Source organism: Triticum aestivum, chromosome 2A, assembly GCF_018294505.1.
Source record: "Triticum aestivum cultivar Chinese Spring chromosome 2A, IWGSC CS RefSeq v2.1, whole genome shotgun sequence".
NCBI lineage: Eukaryota > Viridiplantae > Streptophyta > Magnoliopsida > Poales > Poaceae > Triticum > Triticum aestivum.
In genome coordinates this window covers 454,994,295-455,011,062 of record NC_057797.1, presented here as the reverse complement: position 1 = coordinate 455,011,062, position 16,768 = coordinate 454,994,295, and the positions used below count along the sequence as shown (strand labels likewise).

The 16,768-nt window shown below is 39.9% G+C and overlaps 1 protein-coding gene across 1 annotated transcript; it reads left to right on the top strand.

Moving 5' to 3' along the window:
* The first annotated feature begins 481 nt into the window (after window positions 1–481).
* Window positions 482–14,898, top strand: LOC123188976 (importin beta-like SAD2). The gene is made up of 22 exons (XM_044601274.1): window positions 482–780; window positions 2,272–2,407; window positions 2,481–2,568; window positions 3,446–3,598; window positions 3,744–3,906; window positions 3,988–4,172; window positions 4,248–4,421; window positions 4,900–5,045; window positions 5,145–5,268; window positions 5,344–5,524; window positions 7,039–7,198; window positions 7,273–7,314; window positions 7,386–7,504; window positions 7,599–7,797; window positions 8,412–8,543; window positions 10,289–10,392; window positions 10,484–10,663; window positions 12,266–12,405; window positions 12,496–12,635; window positions 12,964–13,118; window positions 14,010–14,142; window positions 14,229–14,898. Exons 1-22 carry the CDS (start codon window positions 691–693, stop codon window positions 14,378–14,380), a joined length of 3,096 nt encoding a protein of 1,031 aa, XP_044457209.1. The 5' UTR covers window positions 482–690; the 3' UTR covers window positions 14,381–14,898.
* The last annotated feature ends 1,870 nt before the right edge of the window (window positions 14,899–16,768 follow it).

The window sequence follows — 16,768 nt, the reverse complement described above, 5'->3', positions numbered from 1 at the left end:
CAAAAAAGGTAAGATAATTTTTTCTTTCAAAATGGGTTCGTGCTTAACTTAGCGAGAAAATTACAAAAATAATTCGTCCAAAAAAACCACTTCAACAAAGTGGGACACGTGACGACACTAGGGCGCAACACGTGCAATGCTCCTATAAATGACCTCTGAATCCAAAAGAATGCGAAATATTGATATGGTATGAACATTTATCCATCTAGGAGTATATAAATCGGATCCAAAATTTCACCCTTAATACTGGGCCTCGGGTTCGGACGAGGGCCTTTGCCCCCAGAAAAGTTGCTGCTGCCGGCCGGTGGGGGTGGTCGTAGCAGCGGCACACGCGCAGCAGGCCGGGCTTGCTTCTTGCTCGGGCTCGGCCGAGCAAAACCCCTCGACCAAACCCTAGATTTAAATACCCACCACCACTTCCACTGATCCACCCCTCCTTTCTCTGCCTCGAGCACGCACGGCACGGTGCGGCGCGCACGCACGCACGCTTCTCAACTCCCCAGGTTTCCGCGACCGCGAGGCCCTCCTGAAGTGGGAGGAGGCGACCCCGACTCTCCCCAGTCGCCACCCCCACCCCCGCCCCCTCCCTCTCCACCACCCCGCGTCGCCCATCGAGAACCCTAGCTCGGGGTTGCGGCCTCGCCCCTCCCGCCGCCGCCGTCGGTGCTCGAGCTCGGCCGGCCCGCCGCGATGGATCTGTCCAACCTGACCCTGGTGCTGCGCGCGGCGCTCAGCCACGCCCCCGAGGAGCGCAAAGCTGCTGAGGCCAGCCTCGAGCAGGTTAGCCCCTCCACTGCCGCCTTGATGCCGCTCTAGCCTCTCGCTCCGTTGCTTGCATCGTTGACGCCACTATCGGGAGCCTGGGGTTCCTGCCGTGGCGGAAGGGGTTGGATTGGGGGTAGGGGTTCGTCGGATCACTGCCTCGCGCCTCCTCCGCTGGTGCGTTTTGCCGTGGAATCCTGCTCAATCGAACCAGTCACGTCAACGCATCTTCTCTGTTCCGTGTCGAGTTGATTGCTGTTGCTATGTTTTCCGTGATCTGGAGCTAGGTTGCTGAATTGGATCAGTTTGAACCGGTTATCTGTATGAGCTTCACTTCTGGACCGGTTTGATGCTTGCTGTCCGTTGTCATCTAGTTCGACTTTGTTGTGGAGCTATGCTCAGTGTTATTAGCTCATGCGAGTGGCATTATTGACTTCCAGCTCATGAACACCTCAGAGTTGGTAGGCTTAGCAACCTGTTCAATCAAGCAGGCTGCCATTACACCTGAAACTATAAGACAGCATATAAAATTTAAATCTTTTAGTGGCATATAATCATGTACTCCGCACACAGAGCACTTATTTAACGATGAACATTTGTACATCACAGAGGTGCTTGTTTGCTCCCTTCCTTTTTAATGCCATAATATTATATGCTTTGTAAGGATGCAGTCAAATCTTTTCACAAGATTGTAAATTTGTTGGAGCAGAGTGATAATATCCTTTCTTTTAGCTATCCGCACACGTCCACTTGGACGAACTGTCTGTAAAGAGAGTTTCTTAGCCAACTTCTGTGCATAGAAGGAGCTGTTTGGTATATCGTTATGTTTGTTGTAATGACGCTCTCGAGTGCACTGCATTTTGGACAGCGCTTGTTTACATATTATGTAATTGAAATTATTGTTCATGAGAGCGCACTGAGTGTAAGACCATCAGTGTTGAAATTGTATTCGAGCTGATCTGTATACAGAACAGACAAATCTACCCGGTCGCCTTAATAACCTATTGCAAGTGTGTTTGCCTATAGTTATTAATCATATATGAAGCGACTGCTGCTGTGTTTTCTGAAGTTCAAACTTGTTTTTGTTCTTTTATTGTATAATAGTGAATTTCAATACTACAATATGCGCTAACAGAATTTGAGCCAAAACCAACACTCATGGAAGATTTAGTATTTTGAAATAGAAAGTTACCATGTACCCAGAAAATTGCAAAGCAGCTCATATTGCCATGTTCTTATTTTTCTTAGAAACTTAATTTGCATTTGTTTGTGATTGATGAATAGCTACCCCTTTTCCAAGAATGAGAAATGGATTAACTACAGTGCATTACTTGTTAACATACCCAAAGGAATAATGCAGAATGCTCTAACTAAGCTGGCCATTTTGTTTTGTATTGTTCATTCTTATTCAGTGTTTCCTGTCTTTTTTGTTCTATACATGTTGCAATGCTATATGCATATGTTATTTCATTTCGGACCCTTGTACTGAAGTTCCTGCGATTCCTGCAGCTTCAGTATACGCAACAACATCTGGTGAGATTGTTACAGATCATCGTCGATGGAAGTTGTGATATGGCTGTGAGACAGGTCGCAAGCATTCACTTCAAGAACTTTGTTTCAAAAGCCTGGTCACCTATTGATCCTGGTACGTGGAGGGTAATACCTGGGCATTGTTCCCTTCATTTTGGTAACTTGACAATTTTTCTTCCTTTCTGTAGATGAAACACGTAAAATTCCAGAAGGTGACAAGTCTATGGTTCGTGAGAATATACTGGGCTTTGTTACTCAATTGCCTCCACTGCTAAGGTAAAAATAACTTTGCCGCAATCCACCTGTCCTTTCCTTAACAAGTAGTAACGTTTTACTGTCATAGCTGCTTGCTACAATTGTACTGCTCATTGTTTTTGGTTATTTTGTTATATTGTCAGTTTTTTACCAGATAAACTGAATTCTAGTGCCTGTAGTTTTCAATAGTGTATTTTTTTTGAAACGAGGCAAAAGACTTGCCATTTTTGTTGATTAAGAAGAAGAGAATTGCCCGGTTAATTGACGGAAAACCGAGCTAAAACCGATACAACCCAACCCATATGACCTGGGCACCACCGGCCAATCTGGCCACCGACATGAAACCTGAAGGTGCAAAGAAGAAAGACATTTGCCGAGGAGTCGCAAGCGTCATCGTCATCACCGGTTGCCTCGAACGGGTGACTCCGCCTTCACCATAGAGCTCCAATGGAGGGAAAATAATGTCGACCAATTTTAGTTTCGGCCTACTTATACTTCATCTTCCAGCTAATTGCAATTAAAAATGAAGCTTTTATGTTTTTCTTTATGCTGCTTGAAGCTCCATTTTGTTTCTAATAGAAGCAATATGTAGTAAAAAAATATTGACTTTGCCTTCATGAAACACATTATGGGTAATAATAGACGCTGGCTTGTTGTTAGTTCTTGAATGCATCTGTTCCCTTTTTTTCTCTGTATTAAACCTCCATTTGTAGAGAAGCATTATGCAAAGTACTTTCTCAAGTTGTAATGTGGCCACATGGTAATTTTTTTTGGCTAGCCATACCGGTTCACATATTCTTGTCTTATATAAGTTTTCTTAATGGCGGAAGCATAACATTTGGCATTTGTTGATGATAAACATATGGATAATTGACACATCTTTCATGAATATCTTTAGAGCACAGCTTGGAGAAAGTATCAAGACCTTGATCCTTGCGGATTACCCTGAGCAGTGGCCTAGTCTTCTACATTGGGTTACACATAACATGGAATCACAGGATCAAATTTTCGGAGCACTTTATGTGCTAAGGATCCTATCCCGGAAATATGAGTGAGCATACATACCACCTTTTCCATCTATCATAAATCTTTACTGAAATTTTGCTGTTGGTCTTGATGACATTGCAGCACAATGCTTTTGTTTTACTTCTATATGAGTTGGCACACTTATCCTATTTATATGCCTCATGGTTTAGGTTCAAATCAGAGGAGGAAAGGATACCTTTGTATCAAATTGTTGAGGAGTGTTTTCCTCGTTTGTTGAATATATTCAGCACACTTGTCCAGATTGTGAATCCTCCAATTGAAGTTGCTGACTTGATCAAGCTGATCTGCAAAATATTCTGGTCCTCAATTTATGTACGTTCATGGTCTTAGTAATTTACCCCTCCCTCCCCCTTTTTCTTGTACGCTTATGCTCGTGTCATGTGCTTTCTGCAGCTAGAAATTCCAAAGCAACTGTTTGAACCAAACATCTTCAATGCATGGATTGTTCTATTCTTAAACTTGTTGGAAAGGCCAGTTCCATTGGAAGGGCAACCATCTGATCCTGACGCTAGGAAAGCTTGGGGCTGGTGGAAAGTCAAGAAATGGATTACCCATATCTTGAACCGTTTATACAGTCGGTCAGTATTGAAAGAAGTTGGTTTGTTTTTCGTAAATCATTATTTTTTACTTGGTTACTCATTTGTCATTGACAGGTTTGCTGATATGAAGGTTCATAAACCAGAGAGTAAAGCTTTTGCTCAAATGTTTCAAAAGAACTATGCTGGAAAAATTCTGGGATGCCATCTACAGTTGCTCAATGCAATTCGCACTGGTGGCTATTTGCCTGATAGGGTTATCAATCTTATCCTTCAATATCTCACCAACAGGTTCGTGGGAGACTTTTTATGCAGCAGCATTATGTACTTCCAAAGGACAAACCAGCTTTCATAATGTTCAGATTGCCGCCTTCCATAATTTCTGGTTTCTGCATGTCCCACTAGTCATCAGCTTGCTGTGCATGTCTCTCTATGCCTGTTAGATAATTTCAGCAACACAACTTGCTCTACTGAGATTACTAATGTTACAAATTCTCTTTCATCTTCCATCTTTCCTGTGAGTGTATAATTTGCCTAGCAGAATGTATCTTTAATAACTACTGTTAGATTTATGTTCTTTCTTTTTGAACGTAGTAGTTTTGTGTTTGACATTTACTAGCTGTATGTTGAAAATTTCTTGTTTGGCATATTTATCTGTAGCTTACTGATATCTCCTCATATGCATGTTGGATCTACCACGCAAAATATGTGTACCTGGTGATCATTAAATGTGCGGTGACTAACTGTAATGGGTTACTTGTTCTTGCAGTCTCACAAAGAACAGCATGTACCAGCTGATGCAACCACAAATTGACATAATTCTTTTTGAGATAATATTTCCACTAATGTGCTTCAATGACAATGACCAAATGTTATGGGATGAAGATCCACATGAGTATGTTCGGAAAGGCTATGGTAAAATTGCATGATCAAATTCCTCTCAATGATGTAAGGTAACATGCACTGTTTTCAGTGTTCATCTGTTTACTCATGATGCCATTTTTTTGCATACAGATATAATTGAAGATTTGTATAGTCCTCGAACAGCTGCTATGGATTTTGTCAGCGAATTGGTAAGAAAACGGGGAAAAGGCAACCTACAAAAGTTCATCCAATTTATTGTGGAGATATTCATGAGGTATGCATCGTTTTTGTGATTTGTGCTGTGATCCTCAACCTTTATGAGCTACCTAATTCAAGAATAACTTGGTAGGTATAATGAGGCATCAATTGAAGTGAAGCCCTATCGCCAAAAAGATGGTGCCCTTCTTGCCATTGGGACATTATGTGATAGGCTGAAACAAACTGATCCGTACAAGGCTGAGCTAGAGCGAATGTTAGTTCAGCATGTCTTTCCAGAGTTCAGTAGTCATGTTGGGCACTTGCGTGCGAAGGTAGTATGCTCCAACTTGGCCAGCAGTTCTACCTTTTGTTCCTTATTATCATTTAAACATTCAGATCATGTGTACAATTTGTTGAAGCCTGTGCATTGAAGCGTTCTACCTTTTTAATTAGAAAGTTAGAAATATGTTTATTTGTCCCAGAAATTTCCCCCACCTCAGGTCCAAAAGTTACCATGTTCACTTGTACTTTTCCAAGATACCTCTGTCCACTATTCCTCTTTGTAACAGCCTGTATAATAGTTTAAGAAAGGGTGCTGGGAATTTTCATCTTAAAACCAAACACAATTAATTGTGTCTTGTGAATATTCTATCCACTACCGCAAAAACGTCTTATATTTAGGAACAGGGGATGTATTCCTGCAACAAGTTGTCATTAAGGAGAAGGGCTGAAGGGCATGCTTTAGGTTCTGGATGGTCTAGCCATGAGCCAGCAATTCACTAGGGAACAACGACACAACTTTTCAACATGAAACAAAATGCTAATCTCAGTAGCTCTCACAGCCTAATGTGAAGCTTGCCCTCCAACGTTCTACTTCTGTTTTGATAGCATTGTCCACCGTTCTCAGATCATGCAGTCGTCCTGATTGAAAGCTGCTCTTTCTTATTGAAACTGGCTCTTTCTTCCAAACTGAATATTCCAAGCTGCATGCAGTCGTCCTGATTGAAAGCTGCCAGATCCAGGAGCAACACACAAAGAAGTGCTGTATCGTCTCTGGCTCTTGTGCGTAGAGGACAGAAATCATGGTTGGGAGCTGACAGTGCGCAAGGTAACCTGTAGCCAAGCAATGGTGTTGCAGCTCAATCCAAAGAATCAACTCTTGAGCGCTACATTATCTTAACAAAATAAATGAGGACAATGGAAGTTAATTTGTTCAGAGAAGGAATCCTTATACTCTGACTTGGCTGGACTACTGAAGTTTTGGAGATAAGCGCCAGAAAATGGCGTCTTCTCTTGTATCCGAAAGGGAATTTGTCCAGATGCAGTTCAAAGTGACAGATGCTAATAATGTCTTGAGCTGAGAGAGCACTGTAACTACCTTGGATCCAAGTGTTACTCTCAGCACCTGGGCTACCACCTTAGATTATCTGATATTAGGTGCCAGCAACATAACCAGTATGCCATCAAGTCTAGTATTAGTCCACGAGAAGATGAGCTGCTGACCACAATCTCAAAAGTTGACTGCACATTGTGACCACTTGTCATATTTTAATTAATTGCTATCCTTAGGGAACCCTTTATTCAATTTTATTTTAACAGAACACTTTATATGCTCTATTATAATCCAAGTTTATTTGTTTAATAATTACTCCCTCTGTCCCATAATTTAAGACGTTTCTTTACACTAGTGTAGTGTAAAAAAATGTATTACATTATGGGACGGAGGGAGTAGTATTAAAGTTCTTATTTTTCTTTATTTCTATGGTTATGCTCACCTTCCCTAGTTTTCCTTGATGTACTCGCTACTTCTATGTGACATCAGACTAATATATTATATGGACAATAGGCAGCATGGGTGGCAGGGCAGTATGCGCACATCACCTTCTCAGACCAGGACAATTTTCGCAAAGCTATGCATTGTGTAATCTCTGGTTTGCGTGATCCAGAACTTCCTGTCAGGGTCGATTCAGTCTTTGCTCTCCGTTCTTTCGTTGAAGCATGCAAAGGTGAGCTTCTTGATACCTAGTCAGTTATCAACTTTGTTCTGTTTGTTCCTTACAATTTCTGTCCCATTCTACAGATCTGGATGAGATCCGTCCTATCCTTCCACAGCTTCTTGATGGTAAGAACTACTTTATTCAACCTTGGTAGGAATGGTGATTTTGTTGTGGTTTGATTGTTATTTATTTGCAGAATTTTTTAAGCTTATGGGTGAAGTTGAGAATGAGGATCTTGTTTTCACTCTCGAGACAATTGTTGATAGATTTGGTGAAGAGATGGCACCATATGCCCTTGGCTTGTGCCAGAGTTTGGTATGTTGGCCCTTGATTTATGTTTAACTCAATATATGGTCACATGCTGCACTGAATCTACCTTCCTGAAACTTCATGCTTACTAATTTTATAGGCTGCTGCCTTCTGGAGATGCATGGCTAGTTCAGAAGCTGATGATGAAGTAGAGGACTCTGGTGCTTTGGCTGCTGTTGGTTGCTTACGTGCTTTAAGCACAATCCTTGAGTCCATTAGCAGTCTTCCCCATCTTTTTATCCAAATAGAGCCCACTTTGTTGCCTATTTTGCGCAGGATGTTGACTTCGGATGGTCAAGGTATTTTGTTGTCTAATTATAACAACAGAGTGTGTTACATTTCAAGGACATTTATAGTCTCAACTGGTTGTTTACACATCAGTTTTGTCAGTCCCTTACTGGAACTAATCTTGGTTGTTCAGGATATCGATTCCTCTAGATGTAGTTAAAGCGAACTTAGACATAATTGGTTTCTGAATTGTGGTAGTCTTCTCTTTCTTTAAACTTTCCTTTTGATGACTGTGATAAAACCTTTCAGCTCATTAGAAGCTTGGATAGATGTAGTTAAAGCGAACTTAGACGTAATTGGTTTCTGAATTGTGGTAGTCTTCTCTTTCTTTAGACTTTCCTTTTGATGACACATAATTGTTTTCTGAATTGTGGTAGTCTTCTCTTTCTTTAGACTTTCCTTTTGATGACAGTGATAAAACCTTTCAGCTCATTAGAAGCTTGTAGGTATTTACAGTTATCTCTACACTCCCTCCCCTAAATTTGCTAGGAAAGATGTAAGAACTTGATAATTATTAGCGGTTTATGGGAGATGAAGTTTTTTTGTGTTAATATCAGTTTTGATTTTATAAACTTTGTTTTTTCTTCCTTCAATTTGTGCTGATGCATTCAACTCTGTTTTGCAGATGTTTATGAAGAGGTTCTAGAAATAGTGTCCTATCTGACCTTTTACTCACCAACAATTTCTTTGGACATGTGGAGCTTGTGGCCATTGATGATGGAGGCTCTTAATGATTGGGCCATTGATTTCTTTGAGAGTAAGTCTAGTTTTGAACATGTTGCTGTTAAATTTGTTATATGCTGGAAACTGAATTCTTGCTTTTTGTCTGTTACGCTTTCTGCGTCCAAATAATTATCACTTCTGAGGAAAAAGGTCTTTCCAAATCACTGGCACTTTCCTAGATCACCTTGATTATCTCCACTCGCACCCCTCACTTTGCCACCTTTTTAAGGGTGTGTTTGGTTGCATTCTCATCTCAGCATAGTTGTTCCCTCTTCGTGCATGCTCATCTCAACATCCCTCTTCATGCATGCTCTCCTCATGCATGCTCCTAGTGTATTTGTGTTGAGCTAGTGTGGACTCATGCACCCTTCATACACTCTACCAAACACCCGAAAGTGGGCCGAGAAGGGAACTTTTACTCTCATGCACCCTACCAAACACACCCTAAGTGCTTGAGATATAACTGAAAGTACTATGGTCATATTTCATCCAAAACATAGTTTTCCTGTCTCGTTAACGGTGCTAAGTATTTGGGAACGAAGGGACTTCGCTATCTTTGTGTGTGGTGTCTTCATTTGGTTATTTGGATACCATGCTACTTATTATATTATTTTTCCATTTCCTTTATGTTTGCAAGTTGTATTTGTTTTGCTCTGTGTCTTAATTAGCTGACTAGTTTGCATGTGATTTTGTCATGCTCATCGATTAGTTGTGTCCAAATAATTTCTCAGTGATGAGTTTTCCTTGGAATCAGGAAACCAAAAAACAATAGTAACTTTGAAGAACAACATGAACATAGCTGCTTGCTCTTTTCATATAAGCACTTGATGTTGGGGTGGGAAGATTCTCGCTGCTGGCTGGTGGTGGTCGCCTGGTCGCCATGGGCATGTCCCAGTGGGTACAGGAAGTTCTCGTGCGAGTGTTTGCATGCGAGGGACACCCACCAAGGGTTGAACCTTTTTGTCTTGTTGGACAGTGTGTCCATGAAGTATCCCTGGTACATACTGTCTATTCTTGATGTTTATCCAGCCAGATATGTCACTGGTGATGTATCTGCACCTTTCTGTGTCCGATGAGGTATTGGATACCATTGCAGTTCCCCTACCGAGTACGGATGCTCCACAGTTTTTCCACCATGTACACATCTGTTACAATATTGCTCGGTGATGATCAAAAGTCAAGTGACATCCGTAGTTGCTTTAGAAAGACATGTTATCTGGGATGAACATGTTTATAAGTACTACCTCCGTTACCTCCGTCCCATACTAATTGACACTGAAACGGATGTATCTAGATGTGTTTCAGTGCTAGATACATCCGTTTGAGCGTCAATTAATATGGGATGTAAGAGTGATTTTCTTTTGCGTGTAAAGATCTCAAAGTTCTATGGTACTATGGTATTTTTTAGAAATCATAATAATATCCGAAAGACAACGCAACATCCAAACAAGTCCAAAACCAGCATCATGATGTCCAAAACAGTAATTTAGCATCCTGGTATCTGATTTCTTTTGGGTAAAACGCTAATTCATCGGCGTGTTGTTTCTCTTTTTTAGATATATAAACAGCAGGCATGTTGTGCCTTTTCTTGCTCCATTTGACATAATTGGTACAGTATCTGGTCTGGTCTGTGGGCTGTTATTATAAAGTGCTTATCTGCTAGGCTACTTGTTAGCAAACTGACCTGATAGCCAATCTCCTACCAGTTGGATTAATTTTGATAGACATACATTATTTTTTTACAGCAGCTCATTGTTAAATACTTTTGTTGCCGTGCAGATATTCTTGTCCCACTAGACAATTACATTTCTCGTGGCACTGAACATTTTGTTACCTGCAAAGATCCTGATTATCAACAATGCTTATGGAAAGGACTGTCATCTGTGAGTGTAGATTTGATTCATTTTTAGCTTTAATTTGTTCTGAATGTGTAAGTAGTTCTGCTCTTACAGTGGCATATCAACATTTCTCTAGGTTATGACAGACCAAAATATGGAAGATTCAGATATTGTGCCGGCACCCAAGCTCATTGAAGTGTTTTTCCAAAACTGCAAAGGGCAAGTTGATCATTGGGTTGAGCCGTATCTCAGGCTTACGATTGATAGGCTCCGTCGAGCAGAGAAGCCTTATCTGAAATCTCTCCTTGTGCAAGTGGTATGAAATGTGCATATTTCCCTTTATCTGTTCCAAAACATGCTGACCAGCTAAAGATCTCTATCATAGTATGCATTATTTGGTTTTGCTGTTTTTAGCTTTTCTGTATCAGTTGTGTATAAGTAACATTGTCTGTCAGTGTAGAGTAGACTTTGAGTAGTACTTAAAAAATAGACGATATCTAAGTGTAGTGTTAAACATAAATGATCAACTTAAAATGTATTCCGCAGCCTGGTTTGGTAACCCTGAGCTGTTAACTGTTGGCCTACATTTACCTCCCTTCTTTTGGTCACTTTTCCAAAGTGAACTATTAAGACCCCGTTTGGATACATAATATTTTGGCGCTCTCTTGAAACACCATTGTTTCTGGAAAATTAGAGTTTTAAATAATCTGAGCCATTTGGATATAAGGACTACTCTTATAAACTGTGGCATTTTAATAGTGTGCATGGATGCATGCAATCTTGTGTTAATTATTTGTAGACCGGTGAGTTCAAAGAGTTCAATAAAAAAATGCTCCTAAATACTTTAACTGCTTACCACAAACTATAAAGCTAGATAGCCAAATACATTCAGGTAATTATATATATGCATGAATGCAATCTTATTCAAATTATTTTTAGATCGGTTAGTTGGTAAACTCACCTTGGGCTTTGCTAATACATGTGAGCTCTGCCACTCCATAGATGCAACCTTTTTTTTTGCAATTTTTTAATACATTTTTTTCAAAATAAGTTGATTCCAAACAGGGCTTCTGTAATTTATATAGGGCCTAATGCGTTTTTGAAGACCGCCTTTGACTATTGACAAGATTAATAGTACATGACATGCATAATGTGAAAATTATGTCATTGAAAGCTCCTTTCACATACGAATTTGACGATGTGCTTTGTGTAGTAAGTTGCATGTCATATATTATTGCTCTAACATTTGGTCAAAGTTAGCCTCGAAAAATGCATTAGGCCCTATATAGATGGAAGGAGGGAGTACCTTGTTTGCCATGATTTACAGTAACTAATCAGCAATACTAACCTCAGTTTATTGAACTATGTGATAGACTGTCCAACTGCTTTATGCTGGGTACGTACTGTTCTCTGTAAGAAATTATATAAACCAAAATCATTATCATATATATTTTTATATATTATGATCAGTCGTTTCAAACTTTAGATTCATATGGAGCAACCGTTTTACATGTTCATGGGGTTCATTTTTGCATGCCTTTTTTCCTGAAGATAATTTCTGACATGTGGGGTATATTCAGAATGCAGCAAGATATATAATGCCTTGTTCTTGTTTGTAAAATGTTATTTTTTCCTGTGAAGGTAAAGCACATATGGTTTTCTAGGCCTACAGTGCCATAGGTCCGTAGCTATTGCTCAAAGTAAAATCACTATATAATTTCATGTATCTTAAATGAGCACATTTGTGTATTTCATATTGTATGAAGCAACCTCATGTCATAGTAGGCAGACCATGTGTTCCTTCTGATTTCTGTGTCTAGAATTGATACTACTGATTGCGTGGGTTGGCCCTCTTGACAGCCATGTACTCATGTTGAGTCAGCAAAGTTACTTATCACACTCTCCATGCCTACTGCAGATAGCTAACGTATTCTACTACAATCCTTCGTTGACACTTGCAATGTTGCACAAACTTGGAGTTGCGACAGAAATTTTCAATCTTTGGTTTGTCATGTTACAACAAGTGAAAAAAAGTGGCAAGAGGGTGAACTTCAAAAGGTAATTTTAATTAGCTCTTGCCTGTAAAATTATTCCTTTGTGTTTATTTGCTGTACTGACTCGACAAATGGTGCTTTGCTTTATTTTCAGAGAGCATGACAAGAAAGTCTGCTGCTTAGGATTGACTTCACTTATTGGACTTCCAGCTAATCATATTCCAGCAGAGGCTCTAGAACGCATTTTCAAGGCAACACTGGAGCTGCTTGTTGCATACAAGGAGCAAGTTGCAGGTGCATCTCTTATTTATTGTATGATATAAAGCGCTAGCCCTTGAAAAACTACCATATATTCCTGAGATTTCAGGCACCGGGTTGATTAAGCACTTTCATATATTGTTTCGCACTTTTGCAAATCAAGAGTTTCCTTGTATTCTGTCAGAGAAAGTAGGAGAGACTCCCACTGCATATTTATGCAAGAAAAAAAAGGAAATAACATACTAAGACTTCCAACTTTATTTTGCCTCTTGCTGTTATAGAACTTATTATATATGTAGTGTATTAGTGAAATGCTTAAATTTCTTCTTCAGTTAAATCTTAATCTTTTGCCTTAATATACCAGAATCTAAGAGGCAAAATGCTGCTGCTGCTGATGATGTGGATGAATTTGATGCTGATGAAGAAGAGAATGAGGAGGATGAGGATGATGGGGAGATGGGGGTTGATGATGAAGATCAGGATGAAGTAAATAGTCTTAATATACAGAAGCTAGTGCAGGTTTGTTTTCATATCTTGTCTCGAGTAAAATTCGCATTAGGAGATCTTATTGGCATGGTTTAATTTTTATTTTATATGCCCACCATGTGAATTTTATCTACAAGTGCTTGTCATGATGGAATGGTTAATAGAGCTAACGCAATCTCTGGTGAAGGTGCTTATTACCTTCAAATATGAGCATCAGAGAATTGCCAAGAGGAAGTCATTATCATTACATAAATACGTAGACTGCTTGGTAGAGTTCCAGATCCCAATTTTCCAGCCAACCAGCTCCTGATCCTTCAAAGTCTTAAGGATCTGGATCTGTCTCATAAAAGCATACAGAATAGAATATGCCTGATTCTGGCAGCGATTAGTAGATAAGTCCTAAAAACAATGTTATTGGCTCTAGAAACACTGAAAGAGAGGTCTGCGACGAAAGGGCTGCTTCAAATATATGTATGTTGGGAAGTTGGGTAGCATTGGCAGGTAACTTCACCTTGCTTTGGACTCCTGAGGTTCACAGAAGATCTCCCCTCTGGTAGGCAGGGGCGAATGGTACCTGGAGCTGGGGCCTTAATCTGCATGAATAGCACATCTCCAACAAGAAATTTATATCTTCAATACTCGTACTCTAGGGAAAGATGATAAGTAAAGCGCACACTTCACTTGTGGCTTCATAAAATCACCTGCCCTTGTTTCATAGCCTCCCTGTGTACACACGGACACAGTTCATGTGCTGTTAGCTGCACTGGAAAGAACTCCTCAGTCTCCTTTTGTTAACAATGTTGTCTGCAAAGAACAAGTGAAAAGATACTGTAGCAAAGATGTCACATCAGTATTTTGGGTATAATTTTCTTTGCGTTTTTATAGCACCCTGTGATCACTCTTTACACCCTTGTGGTAATTCAGGCAAGAGGTTTTCAGCTCCATGATGAGGATGATGATGATGATGATTCTGATGATGATTTTAGTGATGACGAGGAGCTGCAGACCCCGATAGATGAGGTTGATCCATTTATCTTCTTTGTTGGAACCATCCAAGGTAGAGAATATTTCCCACTGTACATTCTTTTGCAGTATTTATTTGTGCCCAAAAGTTGTTGACAAGGCAATAATTATTTTGTCCAGCTGTACAAGCATCCGACCCAGCCAGGTTCCAGAGCCTTATGCAGACACTGGATTTTCACTACCAGGCACTGGCTAATGGCGTTGCTCAGCATGCCGAGGAAAGAAAAGTTGAAATTGAGAAAGAGAAGTTGGAGAAAGCAAATGCACAGTGATGAATGAATTATAGCAATGGTTGTTTGTCTTGAGTTTTGTTGCAGGCCAGTGCCTGTGATTTGGTGATCGCAGGCAATGGGTTTTTGATTCTTGGAATAGAAGAAGTCGACAACATTACCATCGTGGGATAATCTCTTGCAGCCTCGGTCTATTTGTTTATGGGCGGTGCGAGCCCTACAGATGATACTACACACTTGTTATGATGCTGTTTTGGTCCAGAGCTCCGGCTCCGTTTGGTTGATGGAATTTGTTAAATGAGCCCTGTGGGTGGGGCGCGTCCCCAAGTTGTCTTATAGCCTAGGAAGGTCCGGTGTAGAGTGTATATGATTGGGCGGTTATTGGTGGATTACCAATACGATGGTTTCATTATTTTTTTTCTGTCGTTGGAGGATTCAGTGAATCCAGTTTTGTCGGTACGATTTGTTGAACATCGCTCAAGCATGTCTCTGTATGGTTTGACAGAGGCTGGTGAAATAAACTTTGCCTGCATCTGGTAACCTGGATTTGGTTATCATCACTACCATGCAATACATTAGTTTTTATTTTTTGGGTGATATTTGTCGTCCGATCATCACGAGCATTCTTGATTTGTTGCATTCTGTACACTGAGTGCAGTCAACTGAACAACGAAGGCGGATAGTTATGATAATAATGCCAGCTAATGTAATCCTTCTTAAAAAAATCCTTATTATTCGGTTTGCATTATACTCCCTCTGCCCTAAAATTCTAAATTCTTGTCTTAGATTTGTCTAGAGACGGATGTAAATTTTGGGACAAAGGGAGTATTCGTTTCTACTCTTTGTTTCAAATTAATTAAAGTTTTAGTTTGACCCACTACAAAAAGGTGTGCAAGATATATATAAAATCAAATAAACATTATACGAGTTAGGCTAGACCGATTGACAGACACATGACAGTGCTAGCTACTCGATCCCGATTGTCTTATTATTTTGTTAATTTTTGGGAGCAGATAAGTCCTGAATGTTTGGATTTGAGAATAACAAAACAAACATTTTTTGTGACAATTTATATAAGTGAAGGATGCATAACAATTTTTGTTAGAAAATTACCGTGCTTCTCAACTAAATTCGTCATCCTCACGTCAACTAAAGTTTGCACAAAGATGTTTGATTTGCCATCCTGAACATTCAGGGATTTTATCATTTCCGTGCTTGTTTTTTTAGAAAATCAGGGTGTCACTTTCCTGTTCATGTTTACTACGAGCGAAACCGTGCACAACATGCTACGGATGTTCATTGCTTGCACGCACGCAAAAGATTCAAAGTGTAGGGAAGCTAAAATCCTACTTCCTCTGTAAACAAATATAAGACGTTTTATATTTATTAATGAAGCTACATACAAACTGAAATGAATGAACAAATACACTAAAATGCATTTATATACATTCGAATATATATTGCAAAGAACGACGTCGACGCGAGAGAGAACAAAACAGGAAGCTCTCTCAGCTCCTTGTCCGTCGCCACGAGAAGTGGTGACCAACAATCAGATTCAATGATTGATGCTGGGCCCAGGAAGGCATGCTTCTATGAGATCTTCTCGCTTCTTGGTGGTTAATTAGGTTCATCTCCATCTCCTAAGATGTGAAACAATGAATGGTCATCCACATGAGAGAGAACTCCCCAGTTCATCTAACTGGGGCATGATATTGACCTTTCTCAACCACCTTGTAGAGGCAGGGGTGCTCTCAGCATAATTGTCAAGTGAGAGCAGGAACACTCCATTTGTTCTTTCTTCCGGAGGGCAAAAAATCACCCATGTTCTAACCATTTTCGCTTTTCAGGATTCTTCAACAAATCCGTTTGATGTCCATCCACAAGACATTGTAAAAAACATGCTATTCCTATGTTTTCAGATACTCCATACCAACAGTGACAAAGTTAGAACTAGGTGCTTTTTTATTGGCACTCCAAAACATGGCAACAGATTCAAAGACCTATTGAAACTTCACTGAAACTAGAGATAAATGGCCTAACATTAGAGGCAACCATACAGTCAAAAGCTAAATGCTAAATGGACCGTAGTTTTAGCAACATGCCTTTTCTTCAAGTTATCTTTTGTACCTTGTTGTGAGCTAATAACCAGAGAAAGAATGTGTCCTCAAGGGGGTATCCAAACCTTCCAAATAGGTTGTACTCCTCTGAAATTAATTATACTATATAAGGAACGACTAGATGGCCCTTGTTCTCTAGTTGCGTGCCGGACTTGGAGGGTTCTACATGCCCTCTCTAGTGTTTTTTCTAATCCAGGCAGCAATTTGATATGTAGATCATGACGACTAGCCTCGTTTGATCTATATTGAGTTATTGACTGAATTCTTGACTATTGTTTCTATAAGTTCATGAGTTTCAGAAAAGTGGTTTCTT